Raw genomic sequence first — 17,483 nt, forward strand, 5'->3', positions numbered from 1 at the left:
AAATGCCTGTCCTAAAATACTTTTAAGAAGGAAAGACTTAAGTGTCTCAGTAGATTATACTAAATGGCTTAATTCTGTTTAATCATCATCTTGTTTAGAATGTTTCCTATAGTAAACAAGCATATTCCCTGGGGAAGGTAATGCCAGGTATTTACTTTACCTACATGCTTGATATTTCTGCTTGTTAGGCAGCATTCACTAAGGTATGCTGGTAGATTTTACTGAGAGCTGGGCCTGAAGCATTCAGGTCTTTTTCCCGATGGATCCTAATAAATTGTGTCTCTTTTACAGGGTGGCATGTATGTTTTTCAACTCTTTGACTACTATGCAGCTAGTGGTGTATGCCTTTTGTGGGTTGCATTCTTTGAATGTATTGCTGTAGCCTGGGTTTATGGTAAGTGAGAACCCTTTCATCTGATACTTTTGGATGAGTTAGTGACAATTTTGCTAGCCAAACGTTTAATCATCAGCCATCCCTGAATCATCTTCCCAGCAGCAGAGACATGCCATTAATATGAATTTGCACTGACCACTTGGAGACAAAATTGCATCTGGGACGAAGCCAGCCTCCAGTGTTTTTCCACACAAAAATGAGTGTTTTTCTATTGCTAATTAATAAAAGCACAATTAAGCATTTACATGTGTTAAGTTTAGAGATGAGAGTTGAAAGTCTGGCCAGCCATGAAAATTTGTGCTTGTCTCAGAGAATTTCCTTTCAAAGCTGCCATGTCTGCAAGGGCCAAGCCAACCAAATAGAAAATACAAAAAGAAAGCTGACAGTAGAGTGTATTCTGTCCTGTTGTTTTTAGGTGCTACTGAGTACCAAAGTTTGACAGTAGTTTCCATTGCTGCCTGAGATGGTAGCTTAGAAATGATCAGAAAATGTTTGCTGTTTATCACTGGTCATTTCCCTGACTCTTCCTGTACTCCATCTTCTTAAAAAAGCAAAAACAAACCAAGCCTTCATTTTACATCAGTCAAATTTCTGTAGAAGCAGGATGTCCATTTGCTATTTTGTCCCTCATGTCATGATCCCTCTGGCAAGTTCAGTGAGACTTTGGGGAGAGAAATGTGTGCATGACAGGGGCAGGAGGGATTAGCATTGTGCTCCTGCATCTAAATAATGAGCTTGTGAAAGCACAGGCTCCCCCAGCCTTTGAGCTTCTGAAGGAAAAAATCTTGAATTTCACATCCATGACAATTTGGGCGATACATCTGCCCTTTAAATACTCCTTGGGGTGCCTAGGAAGGCAGCTGTAATTCTGCAGTTCTTATGTGGCTTTTATAAGCTCGACTGATAACTATGCTCACTATCTCTTACAGGCGCTGATAATATTTATGATGCCATTGAGGATATGATTGGATACAGACCTGGTCCCTGGATGAAGTGGAGCTGGATTGTGATCACACCAGTTCTTTGTGTGGTGAGTTTTTGAAACAGGCTGTTTCAAGTCTTCCATGTGGCAGCTTTGAGCCTCTTCTTAATGCTTCCCTTTAAGTGAAGGCTGTTCCATTCAGAGACCAATTTGCAAAGAGCTGCTGGAGGCTTGATGTATTCTCAGATGTTAGCTGTTAATGTGACAGCTCTCTGCTGTGCTCACACAAATTGTAGTTATCTACATTTGAGTGGATTTTTCTTAAGATTGACAAAGTATTACATTTGTGACACACAAAACTCACTCCAAAGAGCAGTCTTATTTAAGTAATAGAACCACTAGGCCATTTTAACAAAAAGTCCTGAGGCAGGACTGCCAGTCTGAGGCAAACACTCGCTGTGGAGTATTTCCTTTGCTGGGAAGGACATCTCAGTAATTCCTTGCAATGTACAGCGTTTGAGCTCTGAAAAAGAACACACAATGCACTGCAGCTGTTCAACACCATCATTTAACACCCTATTGTCAAGCAACAGTTTACTTACCTGCAGATGTAGATGCTTTTTTAATAATTTAAATTGAAGAATAATGCCCCTATTGGTTAAAATACATATTGTATCTGCCAGCTCTGTCTTTTGCTTCCTGTCTTCCTTAGGGCCAGTGGTAGCATCAGAGCCATGTTGCTTTGAACGTTTTTCGAGCCTCACTTGATTTTCTTTTCTCATCCACAGGGGTGCTTTATCTTTTCTTTGGCCAAGTACAAGCCACTGACCTACAACAAGGTCTACACATACCCTGACTGGGCAATTGGCCTGGGCTGGGTTCTTGCCCTCTCCTCCATGATCTGCATCCCTATGGTGATGGTCATCCGCATCATACAGTCAGATGGGTCGCTCATTGAGGTAAGAGAAACCAGCAGCCCCTCCTTAAACGCCAGAGGAAGCCTTGCATGTGGGAGAGTGAATTCAGGGCTGAGTCACATTTGGGAGGGCTGGGCAGGCTCTTTGCATTTGATTTCTCCAAGCTATTTCAGAAGATTTAACATAAACTGGGAAAAGAGAAGTAACATGAAGTAGCCCTCACCTCTCCTTACTGCAAGAGGTAGGGCTGCTTGTAGAGAAAACAGACCACGACATTCTGTCCTTCCTCACCAGTTGGATAAGTCAGACTATAACGTAACCAAACATACAGCCTCTGTGCACAGCTGTCTGTGTAGTGGAGAACGGGAGCTTCAGCTTGCTCTGTTTTACGCAAAATAAGCACAGAGCTTGGAAAACTGCCACCTCGTTCAGGTAGGGCAAAGTTGGATGCCTCCCCTGCAGTGCATGCAAATAAGACTGTTAAAGATCACCTGTCCCTTTGGCAAATGGTAGGAACAGAGCAAACGCAGCCTTCTGGCCTCAGACAAACACCAGGTGATTTTACTTGCCTCCTACTTCTGCAGTTTCCAGCTTGGTGAATTGTTGTCTCCGTGTGCAGACAAGCACTCAGTCTGAGGTGCTTCCAAGAGCCAGGTCTCTCTTCTCCAGCCCACGGGGAAAAGGAAGCACCATCCCCATAATCACTGAGAAAACAGAGAGCAAGAGACTTGGATCCAACCCAGATGCCTAGGAGCTCACTGAATTTTAGGGAAATTTGGATCCACCTGTGGATTGTGTGGCTCTCAGGCATGGCCTTTGCTTTAGGGCACTGAATTAAAGTCAAACTCTCCTGACAGCATGCTTCACATTTAAACTTATTATTATTATATAATAATAAGTTTCACTTTGAGTCAAAGTGAAACACTGAATCTAGATTTTCCTGAGCTTTGGAAAACTTGGGTTCAGATTCAGACTTGTCTGTGCAGATTTTCTTGGGTTCAGCTTTACAGGCAATCTTCCTTTCATATTTCAGCACTGGTTCTCCTGGTTTGTTCTTCCAATGGAAAGTTTTTAGAGACTGTGCAAGCATGAAACTTAGCGCTTCTCTTCTAAGTTTTTCAGATTAGTTTTGTTTTTGCTTAATGAGACGGTCTTAAATGCTGCCCCGGGTATTCTTTGAGGAGAAAGTGGGACACTTTGGGTTAGAAAAAAAGAGAGAATAGAGTAAGAAAAGAACATTTCCCAGGGCACAAAAACTTGAATTTGTTTTCCTCCAAGTGCTAATGGTCTTTTTCAGCCGTGCCCAGAGCATTTTCATGAGTGTTTATTTTCCTGCCTACATTGTCACCATCTGTTGAAAGACAAGTCTAAAAGTAGCCAAAACACTTCTCAAAGACCATGTTAGGAAAGGGAAGAGAGTAAACACTGGTCAGATGCCATTTAGTTCTTTCTTTGTGAACCAAGATGTAAGAACAAAGTTGCCACTTGGCAATGAGCGGCTGGCCTAAAAGGCAGAGTTTTTTTCTAAATGAGGAAGGAGAACAGACAAAACTTGAGCAGCAGCTGCAGCACTGAAAGCCCGAAATGCTAGATGATGCCGTGAATGCCCCCTGTCTGACATGCCAAAACTCAAACGTGGTGCTACACAGCCCCGTTCTCCTCGCTCTTGCAGAGCCACGTGGCATCTGCACATCTCCAGCGGCCACCAGCCCCATCCTTCAATTGCCACATCCTCCGTTCTGCACAGGAGTCTTTGGGCACTGCTTGGTCTTTCAACCTTTGCTTTTTCCCCTTTCTTTCAGAGGATAAAAGCAGTGGCTGCCCCCAAGGAAGTGAATCGGTGGTCCAAAGAAACAGAGAGTGGCACCCCCTTCTGCCCCAATGGAACTTCGAATGGCGGATTGATCAAGCCAACTCATATCATTGTGGAAACCATGATGTGAGCTCTCTCTGTGAGAGGATAAACCTGCTTTAACTGCCGTTTACTAACCATAGATTCTCATAGGACCAGGTTTACAGAGCTTTATATTTGCACTAGGATTTATTTTTATTTCTCACAGAGAAAGTTATTTTTTGTGTGTGTTTTTTTTTTAATATTTTGTAAGGTAATCACAGCAGATGTCTCTCTGTAGAGGGAGAGCTTTCATATCAGACTAGACATATTACAGGAATTTACTATTATTGTTTTTTTTAAATATATATATCTTTATCTCTAAATATTATACATCTTACCACTTGAATTGATTGTCTTGCCAGCAATATATTCAAGTCTCAGAAAGCAATTTTAGGTGCTGGTATGGTTGGGAGCAGGGTAACCTACAGAACACACAAAAGGCGCTCTGTTGAGAGGAAAAAAAAAAAAAAAAAGACACTGTTTCAAGAGAATTTTCAAAGGTGTAGTATTTCCACCCTCTGGTTCAATTGTGGTAAACGACAGGCTTCAGGGTCACATGAGGAAAAGGGTACAGTTATGTTTAGCACAGTCCCTGAACAAAGATACAGCCAGGCAGCTGGAGCAGAGAGTTTGAGAGGGAGGCAGAGAAGCTGGGTGTGAAAAGCCTCGCAGCCGTTCCTCCAAGCACGGCGCTGGGACCCTGTCACACAAGCAAGAGGAGGACTTCAGGAAGGTGTTTGCAGGACTTGTCATGGTTCACTTCTTTTTTAGTGTTGGTTTTGTTTGTTTTTTTTTAAACTTAGGTGAAATGCCTGCTGTTTGTGCATGAGCGAGCAGGTTGAATACTTGCTCCTTTTTTTTCCAGCAAAGCAGATTTTAGCTGAGGTGTTGCTGGTGTAAACTTGAATTCTGCAGCCTACCCCTGGGCAGCATGGGCGAGTGCCGAGGCACTGAGCAGAGAAAAGCAGCACCTGTGGTTTTGGTGCTTCAGACGTTTGCTTGCCCATTTGTTTGCGTGTTAACTATTGGACTTTGGTTTGGGGCAGAAAAATAAAATAAAAAAATCCCTTGTGGACTCTGACTGTCCAAAGGTGGACGCAAACCAGGTCATCCCCAACATAAGGAACAAAACCGCTCACCTACACCTGGTGTAAGCAGTATTTATAACAGACACGTTGTTAATAATAATAGTAATGAAGATAATAATATTGCTCAGCAAACAGGTGCTTTTCATCCACATATCTCAAAAATGCTTTGCCAAGTTTGGTTAACCAGAATTCACTTTATTTATTTATTTTGGGGAGTTGGTTACTGGTGGGTGAACAGACAGAAGGACTGAGTCCCTTGTCCCACGTTACTAAAAAGCAACAGTGGACCTAGGTTACCCAGTCTCCTTGCCCATCATTAGGTTAGGCCATAAGGGTTGCAAACATATTTATGAGGCCTATGAATCTGTCTGCTGAATAATCTGCTTATGGGATATTGAGCTAAAGCAAAGGAAACATATAATACTGAAATGTTTTGTATTTATTTGGTCTGAAGGAACTGCAAACCATTCCAGGTTAGAGTAGGGAATAAAGAGAAACCACTACGAGGAGTGCGGGAATGGGGCTGCAGCCGGGTTGCTGGGTACAGCTTCATGTGGGCCAGATGGATGTTTCCATGGAGAATTGCTCCATGAAGACTGGAACATTTTGTCCAAAATGTGGACAAAAGGGTTTTTTTGTTCTTTTTTAAACTTGAGCAGGTTGTGCTGGGAACAGGTTCTCTGGCAAAAGAGTTCTTTTCTTTTTATGATGCCACAGTTAAGCTATCCGAAGGTATCTAGAGGAAATGCTTGATGAAAGCAGAGCTTGTATATGCTTATTTTGCTGTCAGCTTAATCTGTCAGGGCAGATTTTGGCATTTAAACAGGAACATATCCAGTTCTTAACATTCCTACACAGTAGTTTTGTTTAACTTTTTCATGTCCCGTGGACTAACTGGCCACAGCAGCACAAACACTTGTTGATTAACACGTTGGCATTACTATAAAAAGAGTGATTGAAAATTAAGAGATGGACCAAAAAAAAAAAAAAAATCTTTTTAGTTTGAATTTGTATGTATTTTTACATCACATGGCTGAGTTGCAGCAACAAAACTGGCCATGTTTTGTTTTTTTTTTTTTGTTTTCTTTTTCTGGTTGCTGTATTATGAGAGTTATAAATGAACCTTTTCCACAGCTGGAGATGGCAGACATCTAATTTCACCTGCCGGGCCAGTGGCAATTGCCAACTTAAGGCCTTGAGAAAATCCCTGGAGGAATTCTGTGAGCCAGGGGGATTCTGGCTGGAATTTGCCATCAAACGTGCACAAAATAAATAAACATGCACACAGCTGATTTTTTTTAAGCCTTTAACAATCAAAAGCAAGGAGATGGAATCAAAGATAACTCTCTTACTGGGTTTCAACTTGGACCCTTATTTTTGAGTTACAGTTAGTGTCTGCAACAAACAGGCATTCTTGCCTGGGTTAAGATGGGAGCAGCAGGTTGGGGGGGGTCTAAATTAATGGTTGCTGTGAGTGCAGATGAAACACTGATGCTTAATTTATATTTTATTTTCTTGATATGTTGTCATAAGACTGTATTTGAGATTTGTTTGCACATCAGTTTCATAACAGAGCTGAGACAAGCTTTAGTTAGGGAAAAAAAAAATGGTTTGGCTACATCAGAACTGTGTGTGGTGAGTCAGCTGGGTGCTTAGCCATCTCCCGCCTTGTGGAGAGCATCTTTGCATTAAAAACCAGAGGGCTAATACTACACCTTTAAAAGTACAGCTACCAGAGAACCAGAACCCAGCCCCATTTCGATACAAACTGTGCCATTCAAATCAGTCGCTTCCATGTACCAAGTGACAATGTCTTGCACGTACACAACAACCTCATCGAAGCGTTCTTGATGTAAACTTCTCTGGCCCTGCTGTGCTCTTCAGCATGACTGCAAGGGAGGGCTGGGGCTCACAAAGAGCCAAGAAATGTTTCTGGAAAATAGTGCCCTTCACCCCTTTTCTTTCCCCTCCAAAAAGAATGATTTTTGTTTTATCTGGGGTTTGAGTTCCAATGAGCACATTTGCATTTTAAAGTGTTTTTTCCTAACATTTTTATCCGATTTCTGAACTTTTCTTGTTGATAAATTTGCATTTCAACATGATCTTCTGCCAAAATTATTAAAAAAGAATTTTTAAGAAAGTCTGTGTTTCCTACCTATTTATGATTGCAAATACAACTGATTTCTTTTTCCTAATTTACTTGTTAAACATTTGTGACTTATTTTACCTGTTTTATGTAAATGAGGAACTCTATATTAAAATATCATGACTAGTCAGAGATGAACTGGTTTGGATCTGGGGAAAAATTAGGGCAGTTTTTGGCATGAAATCTTTAGGACCAGATAGCTGAGTTGGAGATCACAGGAAAACAAAACAAAAGCACACCTTTTCCTATTTCACGCACTTTTGTATTAGTCGGTTCTTCTGGGACTGGAAACAGCAGATTTTCAGCAGTATTTATTTCCAGCTGAGCTGAAATCAAGAGAAGTTCAAACGGCAAAGGGGAAAATTAACCCCACAAGATTCTCTGGCCTGTTTCATATCTTCCTCAGTTTTCCAAACTTTGTCACCTGTGACTAGTTATGATCTCACTGAATGGGCATCTATTGTAAGGGACTTTACCAGTAGTCTGTATTTTGGTATTTAAACAGTATGATTTCATAAACAGAACTGGTTTTTATGGTTGTTGTTGTTATTGTTCTCATTTTCCTTTTCATCTGTAGCTTTCCTTTTCATCTGGTCCAAACAGATCCACACACTTAGCAAAGCCCTCTTTAAAGTGTGAGATAGTAGGTCCACAATGGATTTGTTCTTGTGTTGTATCAGAAAATATCAAAGCATCGCAGCTGTATTTACCATCTAAAACAATGCTGGTGTTCAGCCTTCAGCAGCAGCATAGCTCGGGAGTGGAGGGAGGTAGGAATGGTCTGCTGAAATAGCTCCCGGAGCAGCAGGACTGATTTTCACTGCTCTTCCTGGGGAGAGGAGGAAAGAGAAAAAGAAGGTGCAGCCTTAGGGTTGCTGTAACGCACACACACAAAAAAAAAAAAAAACAAACACATCAGCAGAACCTTTTGTGCCACTGTCAGGATAGCAATTTCTGCAGCTATTTTTACTCTACTGTGCATCCTGCCTTCTCAACTGCAGATAGTCCTGGTTCCTCTTCCCTGCCTCGGCGTTAGAACAGTTTGAGTAGATCTGAAGACACCTGGACATTTCCATTCATTAGGCCTTTTACAAGTCTCCTCCCAGGCTGCTTTCATTTGCTAAGGAGACTCAGTTTTGGTGAGGTTGTGCTTGTCACACTTGGGTTCAAAGCTCCCACTTCGCATCAATGGCAAAACTCCATTGGTGGGAGAACAATTTGAATGTTTTGAATACCTGTTTATTAGCTTCCACTTCTTGTGGTCACTGCAGGATCACGTGTGGAGGCATAGTGTATATAAAATGTTAAATAAGCTGTGTATTGAATGGAGTGGACAAGTTAGCTAAGCAGCTCGAGTATACTTGGAAGAAAGATGACCCTGACATCATTTCCAGATGATTCAATGCAAGTTGCTCATTTTCAGTAAAATGAAAAATAAATCTGTGCTTACGCAGACTAGTAGATGAAATCTTCCATCCTTATAAGCACGCACACAAGTGGGGGCATTGCTTTCATTCCTAGGCTGCAAACTATGCACGTAAGTCCTTCAGAGCTGCTGCAACTAAGCACTGAGAAGGTTTAGGCACCACTTTCCTAGGAAGAGCCGACCTGCCAGGGCACCCGAATGGAATCCACTGAATTGGGGTACAAAATCCTGGACCATGGGCCCTCTGAGGAAGCCTTGAGGGCTGGGCTCCAAATCTCTCCTGGCTCCTTGTTAGCACTGCATGGCTCCTCCTGCAGGAGGTCTGGTGTGCTGTTGCCTCAGGCAGCTGCCTTGGACTTGTTTCCTCCAAAATCATCATCCAAAGCTTTGTGGTTAGAATTAACATGTAGTTGTGTATTTGTATATTTGCATGAGCAAAGGTCAGGAACTGTCAGACGCTAGTAGCTCCTTTTATTTCTTGTAATCAAAGATAAGCTTAAGAAAGAAAGTATTCAGTCAATTGTGACCCCTGACACCTAAGAAACCAATAACCTAGTGCAAAAGAAGCCCCTCTGCCCCCAAGCTCCATACTTTGGTCACAAAAGCAAAACAAAACAAAAACAAACAAACAAACAAAAACTATTGGTATCAACAGTTAATTTGAGCTTACTGAAAAGTTTGCTCAAGAAATCCTTCCAGAATAAGCAGCACTAGTCCCAGCTGGAAAACTGCCAGTTCAAACCCTGCCCTTCTACCAGAGCAGGGCTCTTTCCTACCACCTCCCCCTGCCCAAAAAAAAAAAAAAAAAAAAAAAAAAAAAAAAAAAAAAAGTTTTGTACAATGATTCTTTGCTTTAAAATAATAATAATAATCTGAATGTTTCTATTCAAAAAGTAAGCAGAAAAAGTCATTTTTGTGTGCTTTTTCCAAGTGTCAGTGTGAACTGTTTTCAGTTTACCCACATCCTAAAAAGCAAAAAAAAAAAAAAAAGAGAGGAAGAATTTTGCAGGTTGAAAACGTTAAGATAACAAATCATTCCCCCATCCCCGACAAAGGTGGAAAAGTTTGATTGCAGGATTCACGACTGGAAAAGAGCCTGGCCCTGCTGGTAGTGCTGGGCTATTGAATGACAGCCCAGACACGTCCTTTTTTGTATTGCGGCTTTGCCCTAATTTGAAATAAACTGTAAAACTGTCAGGATATAATTGCTACACACTTTACGCAGTACTGGGCTTTAGGAGCAAAGCAAATTAAAAACAGTCTAAAAAGGGGTGAGTTTCTGGAGGCTTCCTCCCTGTATATCAGCTCTGTGCTGCACAGTGGGACGGTGCCACTTGCTTTCCCATGTGCAGCACAGGGGAGACATTGGCAGCCTTATGCTAAGGAGCTCTCAGTGGCCAGAGTTGAGAAATCAGAGGAAAAAAAAGAAAAAAAAAAAGAAAAAAAGCAGGGGGAAATATGTATAAAAAGTGAAACTTGATTGTGCTAAGGAGCTGTGCATGTGTCCTTTGTGTGCGTGCATATACAGGGGAAGGCTTCGGGCCTGTAGCATAGTACGTGTTAGCATGATACATACTGGTTCTAAACCTCTTGCATCTGCTTCTGCAGTTGAGATGTTAAAAAGGTTTTATTTCTTTTTTCAATATTTAAAGGAAAAATAAAATTAAAAAAAAAAAAAAGAAAAGAGAACAGTGGCAAAATCATGTTGAGAGGCTAACAAACCACCTGAGGGGGCACACTGATTTAGTTTGTCATCTGCTCCTGTCCTGGAAGCCAGCGATGGTCTCTCAGCATTGCAGCATCCCAGTACTGTTCCGAAGTGCTCGTTGTTCAATAGGATGTTGTTTTTCTCCAGTGTAATGTTGTGATTGTTACCTGATAACGTTGCCAGGGACTTCACATTGTGAGAGGTGGTCCATCTTGTTTGATGTATTTGGCTAAAAAACAGTGGTGGTTTTTTTATTATTTAAATTCCTAGCAACTGTGACTACAGTAACGTGATGAGTAGCACATAAAGTGAGGAGGAGTCTTTGATGCTGTCCTCCTCAAAAATGTCATCTGAACTTTTTTTAAAAAAACGAAAAATATTTTTAAAACATTTTAAAACATTTTTTTGTGTTTCAAGACAGAATATTTGTATTAGAAAAAATATCCTGGAGTGTAATTAAATCCTAAAAAACCCTATCCTTTGTGTATATGGTAAATGTTTGTATTTTGCAGTTTCTGTTTTGCTTTTTAGATAAATGAAATGTATATGGATATTTTTAAGTCATCTTTGCTTTTTTAGATGAGTTTGTAATCACCTTATAACAGAAAATAAAACTTTCCTTTATAAACCAGCCACACTCTCAGGTGTTTTCAATAATTGAATATCTCACCTCATCCTTTAAACCTATTTACTTTTTGTGTGCTTGTTTTATTTTGTTTTGGTTTTGTCACAAATATTCCACACATAGCTATGGGGAGGGGAAAAAAATGTGGGTGTGTTTTATGTACATAGATATGAATATATATATATATACATGCACACACCCACCCCTGGACCAACTTCCTAAGCTGACGTCATGGCCCATTTTCTCCTCATTCCCCATAGGCGTACTTCAGTCTGGGTTCAAACTTGCACATTTGGCTAGCTAAACCCACCCCCATAGAGGCTGGCTGTTTATTCAGTGTTACTTTTGTCACGCAGCCATGTATCTGGCTGACCATGCCAAAGGGTCCATGCTGTTCCCAGACCACTTTGTTTCACTGTTGCCCACTCCATCTCCTTGCGTCTTCACCAGCATTTTGGTTTCCCCAGCCCAATGTGCCCACAGGGTGTGTGCTGGCTCTCACAAAGCAGTGAGAAGGTAGGGAAATCGTGCCTGTTCGCTTCCTTATTTTTTTTTATTTCCTCCAGTTTTCTTCCTTTATTTTGCTGGTCACAAACCACCCCTGCAGCTACCAGGGCACAAGGAGATGACTGCAGCTCTGCTGCTAATGCTGGGGAGCGCCGGCCTTCGGGCAATAGGCTGAGCAGCCTTACCTCAGCCTGTCCTGGGGCATTGCCTGCTGGGCATGTGTCAAGGCACCACTGCAAGATATTTGGGCGTTCAAATGCAGCAGAAAAGCCCAATGGGAAGCATTTTTTTTTTAAAGGCATCTATTTATTTATATATTTGTTTGTTTTCCTGGTGTATGGGACTTGTCATTCAAAGGGCTCTGACAGCTTGTTCAGTCAGGCAGCTGAAAGTTAAATCAGACAGGCCTTTCTCTAAGTCACAGTAAGGAAAAAAAAAAAAAAAAAAAAAAATCACTTGGGTACTATTTTTGAAACATAAAACTGCTCAGCATTTGTTCACCAAGCCCTAACCACTGCTCCACTGAGGCTGCAGCCACCCCGTGCCCCTCATGGGGCAGTGCCACGCGCTTGTCATGGGCTGAGGGCTGGACCCTGGCCAGCAGAACCCCCCCCAAACCAGGTTTCCCTGGTGTATTTTGAAGCAGAAAGCTTTTTTGGTTGTTTTGAGGGGGACTGTTTATTTGTCTTAGGTTTTGGCTTGGGTTGTTTATTTTGGCTGGGTGAGATCTGAGGACTTGGCCTGGGCCTTCTCCTCCCACCAGCGAAGCCTGCAATGCCTGGGCCGAGCAGCCCGATACCAGCACAGACAGCAACTTCAACACGTCTCAGCTATAAAATATAAAATAAAATAAAACCAATAAAGCCATGCAGCATCGCACACAACTGCTGAAGGGCTTCGTGTACCCGCCATGGGCAGCTGCGACCTGCCCAGGCCTGTGGCAGTTCCCTCGTCCAAGGCCTGCAGGCCGTGGGTGATGGTGGCTGGCAGCAGACACCGTGCGGGCAGCACCGTGCTGACCTTTGGCCTGCTGGAGGCAGTGGCCGGGCGCTGCAGCCCCGCAGGTCACGTTGCACAGGCGCTCATTCAACCCAACATCGCCCCGGCGCCTGGCTTGGCACCGAGCGGCTTTGGCAAGGCCCCGGTGCCAAACATGTGAAGGGCCCTGCTCGGCAGCCCGCGCCCCAGGAGGGCAGCCAGAGATGACCGATAAGGCTTGTTTACGTGGCAATGATTCCCCAGCTCTAACCAGGAGCGTTTCCATGCTCGACCTCCAAAAATTCCTGCGCTACCCACTTGGCGATGAAAGGTTGCAAAACCCAGTGCACCCTTTCCTTGCCAGTGAGCAGCAGTTCCTGATGGCTTTATGTGGGAAGCACCAGAGCCTGCACTGACAACTCTGGACACGTAGCAGTGTCCTTAATCCCCTTGTAAGAGCAAAGGGAAGAAAACCTTACTGTAAGGACACAAGCAATCACATTCTGCCTTTGTGGCAGTCTTCTCTCAGGACGCCAGGTTCCAGAGGCTGGATAATTTGGCTACCACAGTGCAGCACCCCAAGGCACCCCGCTGTGCCTGCGGGATCCAAGCACCCACCAGGCCACCTGCCAGCACTGCAGCCTCCAGTGATTTCTTAAACCAACCCCAGGGGTTACCGTAGCTTTGCAAATGCTGCCATAGGCAGTAGGTGCATTGCTGCACCAGTATCTTGCCCTGACGCAGCCAAGGTTTAGCCCAAGGAGGTTTCCAGTGTGGCCAAGTGAAGCTGCAGTCACAGAACCATGCGCGTGGACATCTCCAGCTCTGAATGCAGAGACAAACAGAATGTTGTCCTTATGTCCACAGGGAATGAAGTGACTGGTCCCAAGTCCTGCTACTGAGTGGCGGTGAGTGGCAACCCCAAGCCTACACCAGGAGCCCTACAAGGAGTGCTCACCCCTTGCCCTTCCAGGTGTCTCCTAACATGGGGTCTTTGGCAAGTTAAAACAGGGCTGGAGGCAGCGTATTGTCCTGCTTCTGTCCTCTAGCAGAGACAAGAAACAAAAGTAATGCATTTCAGTTGCTTTTATTTAATTAAAAAAAAAAAAAAGTCAAAGTCATTGCAATCCCATTTAAATACAGAGATTTACAAATACGTCCAAAACAGGACTAAAATATTCTTTGAAATGCTGTATTTTTAAATATTGTGCTTTCATAGATACATAAGAAAATTAGCATATAAAAATACTTTACAAGGAATACACTCTAATATATGGATAAAAATACACATTTAAGTAATGCATTTCATCTTCATATCATTCAAAATGCATAGGAAGGGATACAAGGACCAAGTTTTTCTTCCTTTTTTAAAGCCTTTAATAAAAGTCTTCATTAAAAACCTATGAGAAGCCCCAGCGAGCTTCCACTGTTCAGAATATTGCATATAAAAACACTTTCGGCTGCACTGTCAATGCTCCACAGTATCAATTATGGCACATTATCTAGTTGTGGCAGCAATGGTATGGGATATTGCATACTTGAAGAGAAAATGGCTACAACGACAAGTAGCTGGATGGGGCTGGACACGTCTCAAAGAAACACCCCAATACATCGGGCTATTGCGCAGGGACGGAGCAGGGATGGATGCGGGGGTGAGTCCTGGCTCAGCAAAACAAGGAACATGCCGCGTACACCCCGACGGCACCCCGAACACAGCACCAGCACGAAGGTGGTGATGAAGGAACAAAAAGTGTGAGCAGGGAACAGGGGCAGTGGTCACAGGGGCTGTGGGTCCCCAACCACGCGAGCTCCTCATCTCTGCCATGCCTGAGCCTTCCCAGGGAGTGTGATGCCAGGATCACACCCGCGCCGGGACATTAACATCATCATAAAGTGCTAGTACATGAAACACAGAGCGTCTGCCACGGGAGGAGCTCGTGGGGCCGGGAGGGGAGGAAGAAGAGCCCACGGCCGCATTTTGACTCCGTCCTGGCAGGCAGATGAAGAAGCCGATGCAAATATCTCAGCTGCCTCCTCCCCATGGGCTGGGGGCACTCAGCAGGGAGGGACAACCCGGGGGGCACCATGCTTGTGAAGCCACGGAGAAGCCAGCAACAGGCAAAGGGGGCAGACCAAGGGCAAGTAGCCGAACCCACATGGGCACACACACTGCCAGCACAGGTGGGGACACGGATGCACAATCTCCATCTAACAAAGAGCTTCTCATGCCACTGCCTGGCAGAAAACAACAAGGTTTTATTAATTCAGCACATCAGGGGCAGCCCTGGGGTGATTGCTTTTCTGCTATTTACTTGGGGGCACAGTTTGCAAGCAACAGGTCTCCGTAACGCCCATCTGAACAAGGTGGCCAGGGATTTGGGTAGGTATTCAGGGCCTCCAGCCTTGGCACAGCGCTGTGCTCTGTATAACTACTGCAGCACAGGTAACTGCACTGCTCATGGGAAGCGATGGTGAGAGGAGTTGCCTCATCGCAGGGCAGCGGGTGGTGGGGTGAGGGTGGGAGAGGATGGAAGGGGCTGGCAGGAGACAGATGCAAATCCTGATTTCTGAACAAGAACCGCACCTGGCCACCAGCAAGCACGTTTTGAAATGTCTTTTAAACAGGGCCCTCCACAGCCCCGCACCAAAGTGAAAGGGGCTGCGGAAATCGATTTATCAGGAGTGTTTAAAGGGTGGAGCTGGGTACAACAGAAAAGGAAAGGCGTTTCAGTCTCGCTGTATGTGATTAACAGAACAAACAAGAAAAATAATAGCACCATGTGTGTTTGTAGGATGGCCAAGGCGACAGCCTGGGCACAGGGGATGCCCTGCCGTGGGGGAAGGCGAGGGATGCTCCTTCCTCCCTGCACTGCCCATGGCCCGAGATGCACGTCCAGATCCGGCCTTCCCAGCAATTTTTGGCGGTCTACAGGCGACAGCTCACCGAAGACCCACCTCCCCACTTGCAGGTTATGGTACACACAGCGTTTACAAATACCAGTGCAAAAAAAGAGGAAAAACACCCCAAATACCACAACGGCTTGGTAGAGGCCCCCGGCGCCGGCCGCTCAGAGTGTCTGGACGCTCGCCTTGAGCTCGGCGCCGCAGGCTGCCTGTGCCGGCAGCTCTCCATTCCCCTCCAGGGGAGCGTTGGCAGCCAGCGCCAAGGGGTTTCGGCTGATCACCAGGTCCAGCTTGTCTCCAGCCTCTGAGATCAGGGGGACGGCCAGACAGCAGTCAAAGTCTCTCGTTCGGGTGCGGTTTACCTGCCGGGATGGATTTAGGATGTGCCATGGGGAGGAACAACAGAAACACCGTGTTTGTTAGTCAGAAAACGCAAGGCTGGTGTTAAACCCACACCTGTGAACCACACAACGCCCAGGGGGACTCTGAGTGAGGGGTCACAGCAGAGCTGAGCACGGGCTTCCCATCAAGCTGGGCACGTCCTTGCTTAGCTGAGAAATAACTCAGTATCTGGTAGAGGAAGGGGAAAAAATGTGGAACAAGAATAAATCCTGAGCCCTGGAGTCTAGGACAGTGTTGTGACTATTAAACTCTACAGGGCTCAAAATCAATTCTCCAATTCAAGTTGGCGAGAGAAATGTTGCAACTTTCCACATTTTTTTTGCCATTGTGGCTTTTACTGGATTTAAATCTGTGATGTGTGGTATTCAGTGCCTAGAAAACAAACACAACACAGACTCTGAGGCTTCAGTCAACCATTTTCCAGCTCAGCCAGCAGCAAATCAGGACTATACTGAACAGTTCCTGCTTCTCCTCTCCCTGTTTACACCCTTCATTTTGGAGGAGTCTGAATGCATTTCACATGGGCTCAGAAGAAGGCTGCCGAGACTGCAAATCCTCTCTGCAGGATTCAGCAGTGAAAGCACTGTTCCTTTTGCCTCTTGCAGATCGTCAAGCACATTTCTAGGCTGGGTCACCTGCAAGAGCCACCCCAGCTGTCCTGCCTACAGCTACTGGAGCGCCTGGGCGTGGTGCCACAACAGCCCCAGGATGGAGGGGGCTGGCAAATGGCACGGGGAGGAGAGGCAGGGAAGGGAGAAAGGAATTTCCCACCCACCTTTGGAGTGAACATAACCCCTGAGGCCAGGCATTGCTTCTCTCTCTGGATAAGGGCTGGATGAGGCCACGCAACCTTTGCATCCAAAACCCTTTCCCAGGATTAATGCGTGCCCACGGAGCTGGGCTCTGTGACGGCAGCAGTGTCCCCTGCCCTAGCTGGCATCCACGCAGCTGAACCCAACACCACTCCTTACGGAGAAGTAAGTCACTAGCAACAGTTTCCAGATCGTGCAGGGACAAGGAGAGAGAAGCCATGAGTTTGCTCTGCCTTTGCTCCATGCTGGCCAGGCGGCTCCAGAGCAAAAATGAAGTTAGTGCAATGCCACGCTCTGGCTAATCCATCCGGCCGAGAGGCAGAGGGTCCTTAGCAGGGAACTGGGTGCTTTGCTGGCCTTCAGAGCTGGAGCTTGCTTGCAGACATCTTCATGCCCATCACCAGCAGCACTGAGGAGCATCCTCAGCAATGCATCTCTGCCACAGGTGTCAACACGACGGCAAATCTTCTCACAGGTGGAAGCCATGCGGCACGGCGTATCAAAGGGGGGGTCTCAAAAAGTCTCCACTCCGCTCTGTTTAGGATTTCGGGCACACCTCCCGGAGCACTTGGCACTCGCAAAGAGCGACACATCCAACATTCAACAGCAAGGCAGCCTAGAGCCTAATTAGCTTCTTGTTCATTCTTGCACCATCTTTTATTTGAAGCCGAGAAGGAATAATTGTATAGCAGCCAACTGGCTGGAGACCATAACAAGCTTAAACAAGGTTCCCCACAGCCCTGCCAGTTCTCCAGTTACC

The 17,483-nt window shown here is 44.9% G+C and overlaps 2 protein-coding genes across 8 annotated transcripts in view; one reads left to right on the forward strand and one right to left on the reverse strand.

Annotated features, from left to right (window-relative positions):
• Positions 1 to 11,126, forward strand: part of SLC6A6 (solute carrier family 6 member 6) — a 190,333-nt gene extending 179,207 nt beyond the window's left edge. For 5 of the 6 annotated variants that reach the window (XM_084292669.1, XM_084292668.1, XM_084292670.1 and 2 more), the window contains 4 exons: positions 292 to 394; positions 1,324 to 1,424; positions 2,105 to 2,275; positions 4,036 to 11,126. In XM_084292669.1, coding sequence (XP_084148795.1) covers positions 292 to 394; positions 1,324 to 1,424; positions 2,105 to 2,275; positions 4,036 to 4,176 — 516 coding nt within the window. In that variant the 3' untranslated portion in view covers positions 4,177 to 11,126. The remainder of the gene's footprint in view (positions 1 to 291; positions 395 to 1,323; positions 1,425 to 2,104; positions 2,276 to 4,035) is intronic. The other variant, XM_084292673.1, reaches the window with a different exon arrangement.
• Positions 11,127 to 13,721: 2,595 nt separating this feature from the next.
• Positions 13,722 to 17,483, reverse strand: part of GRIP2 (glutamate receptor interacting protein 2) — a 77,806-nt gene continuing 74,044 nt past the window's right edge. For both annotated transcript variants that reach the window (XM_084292665.1, XM_084292664.1), the window contains one exon: positions 13,722 to 15,871. In XM_084292665.1, the coding sequence (XP_084148791.1) occupies positions 15,674 to 15,871 (198 nt within the window). In that variant the 3' untranslated portion in view covers positions 13,722 to 15,673. The remainder of the gene's footprint in view (positions 15,872 to 17,483) is intronic.

The sequence above is a fragment of the Netta rufina genome, assembly GCF_964035555.1.
Source record: "Netta rufina genome assembly, chromosome: 10".
NCBI classification, from domain to species: domain Eukaryota; kingdom Metazoa; phylum Chordata; class Aves; order Anseriformes; family Anatidae; genus Netta; species Netta rufina.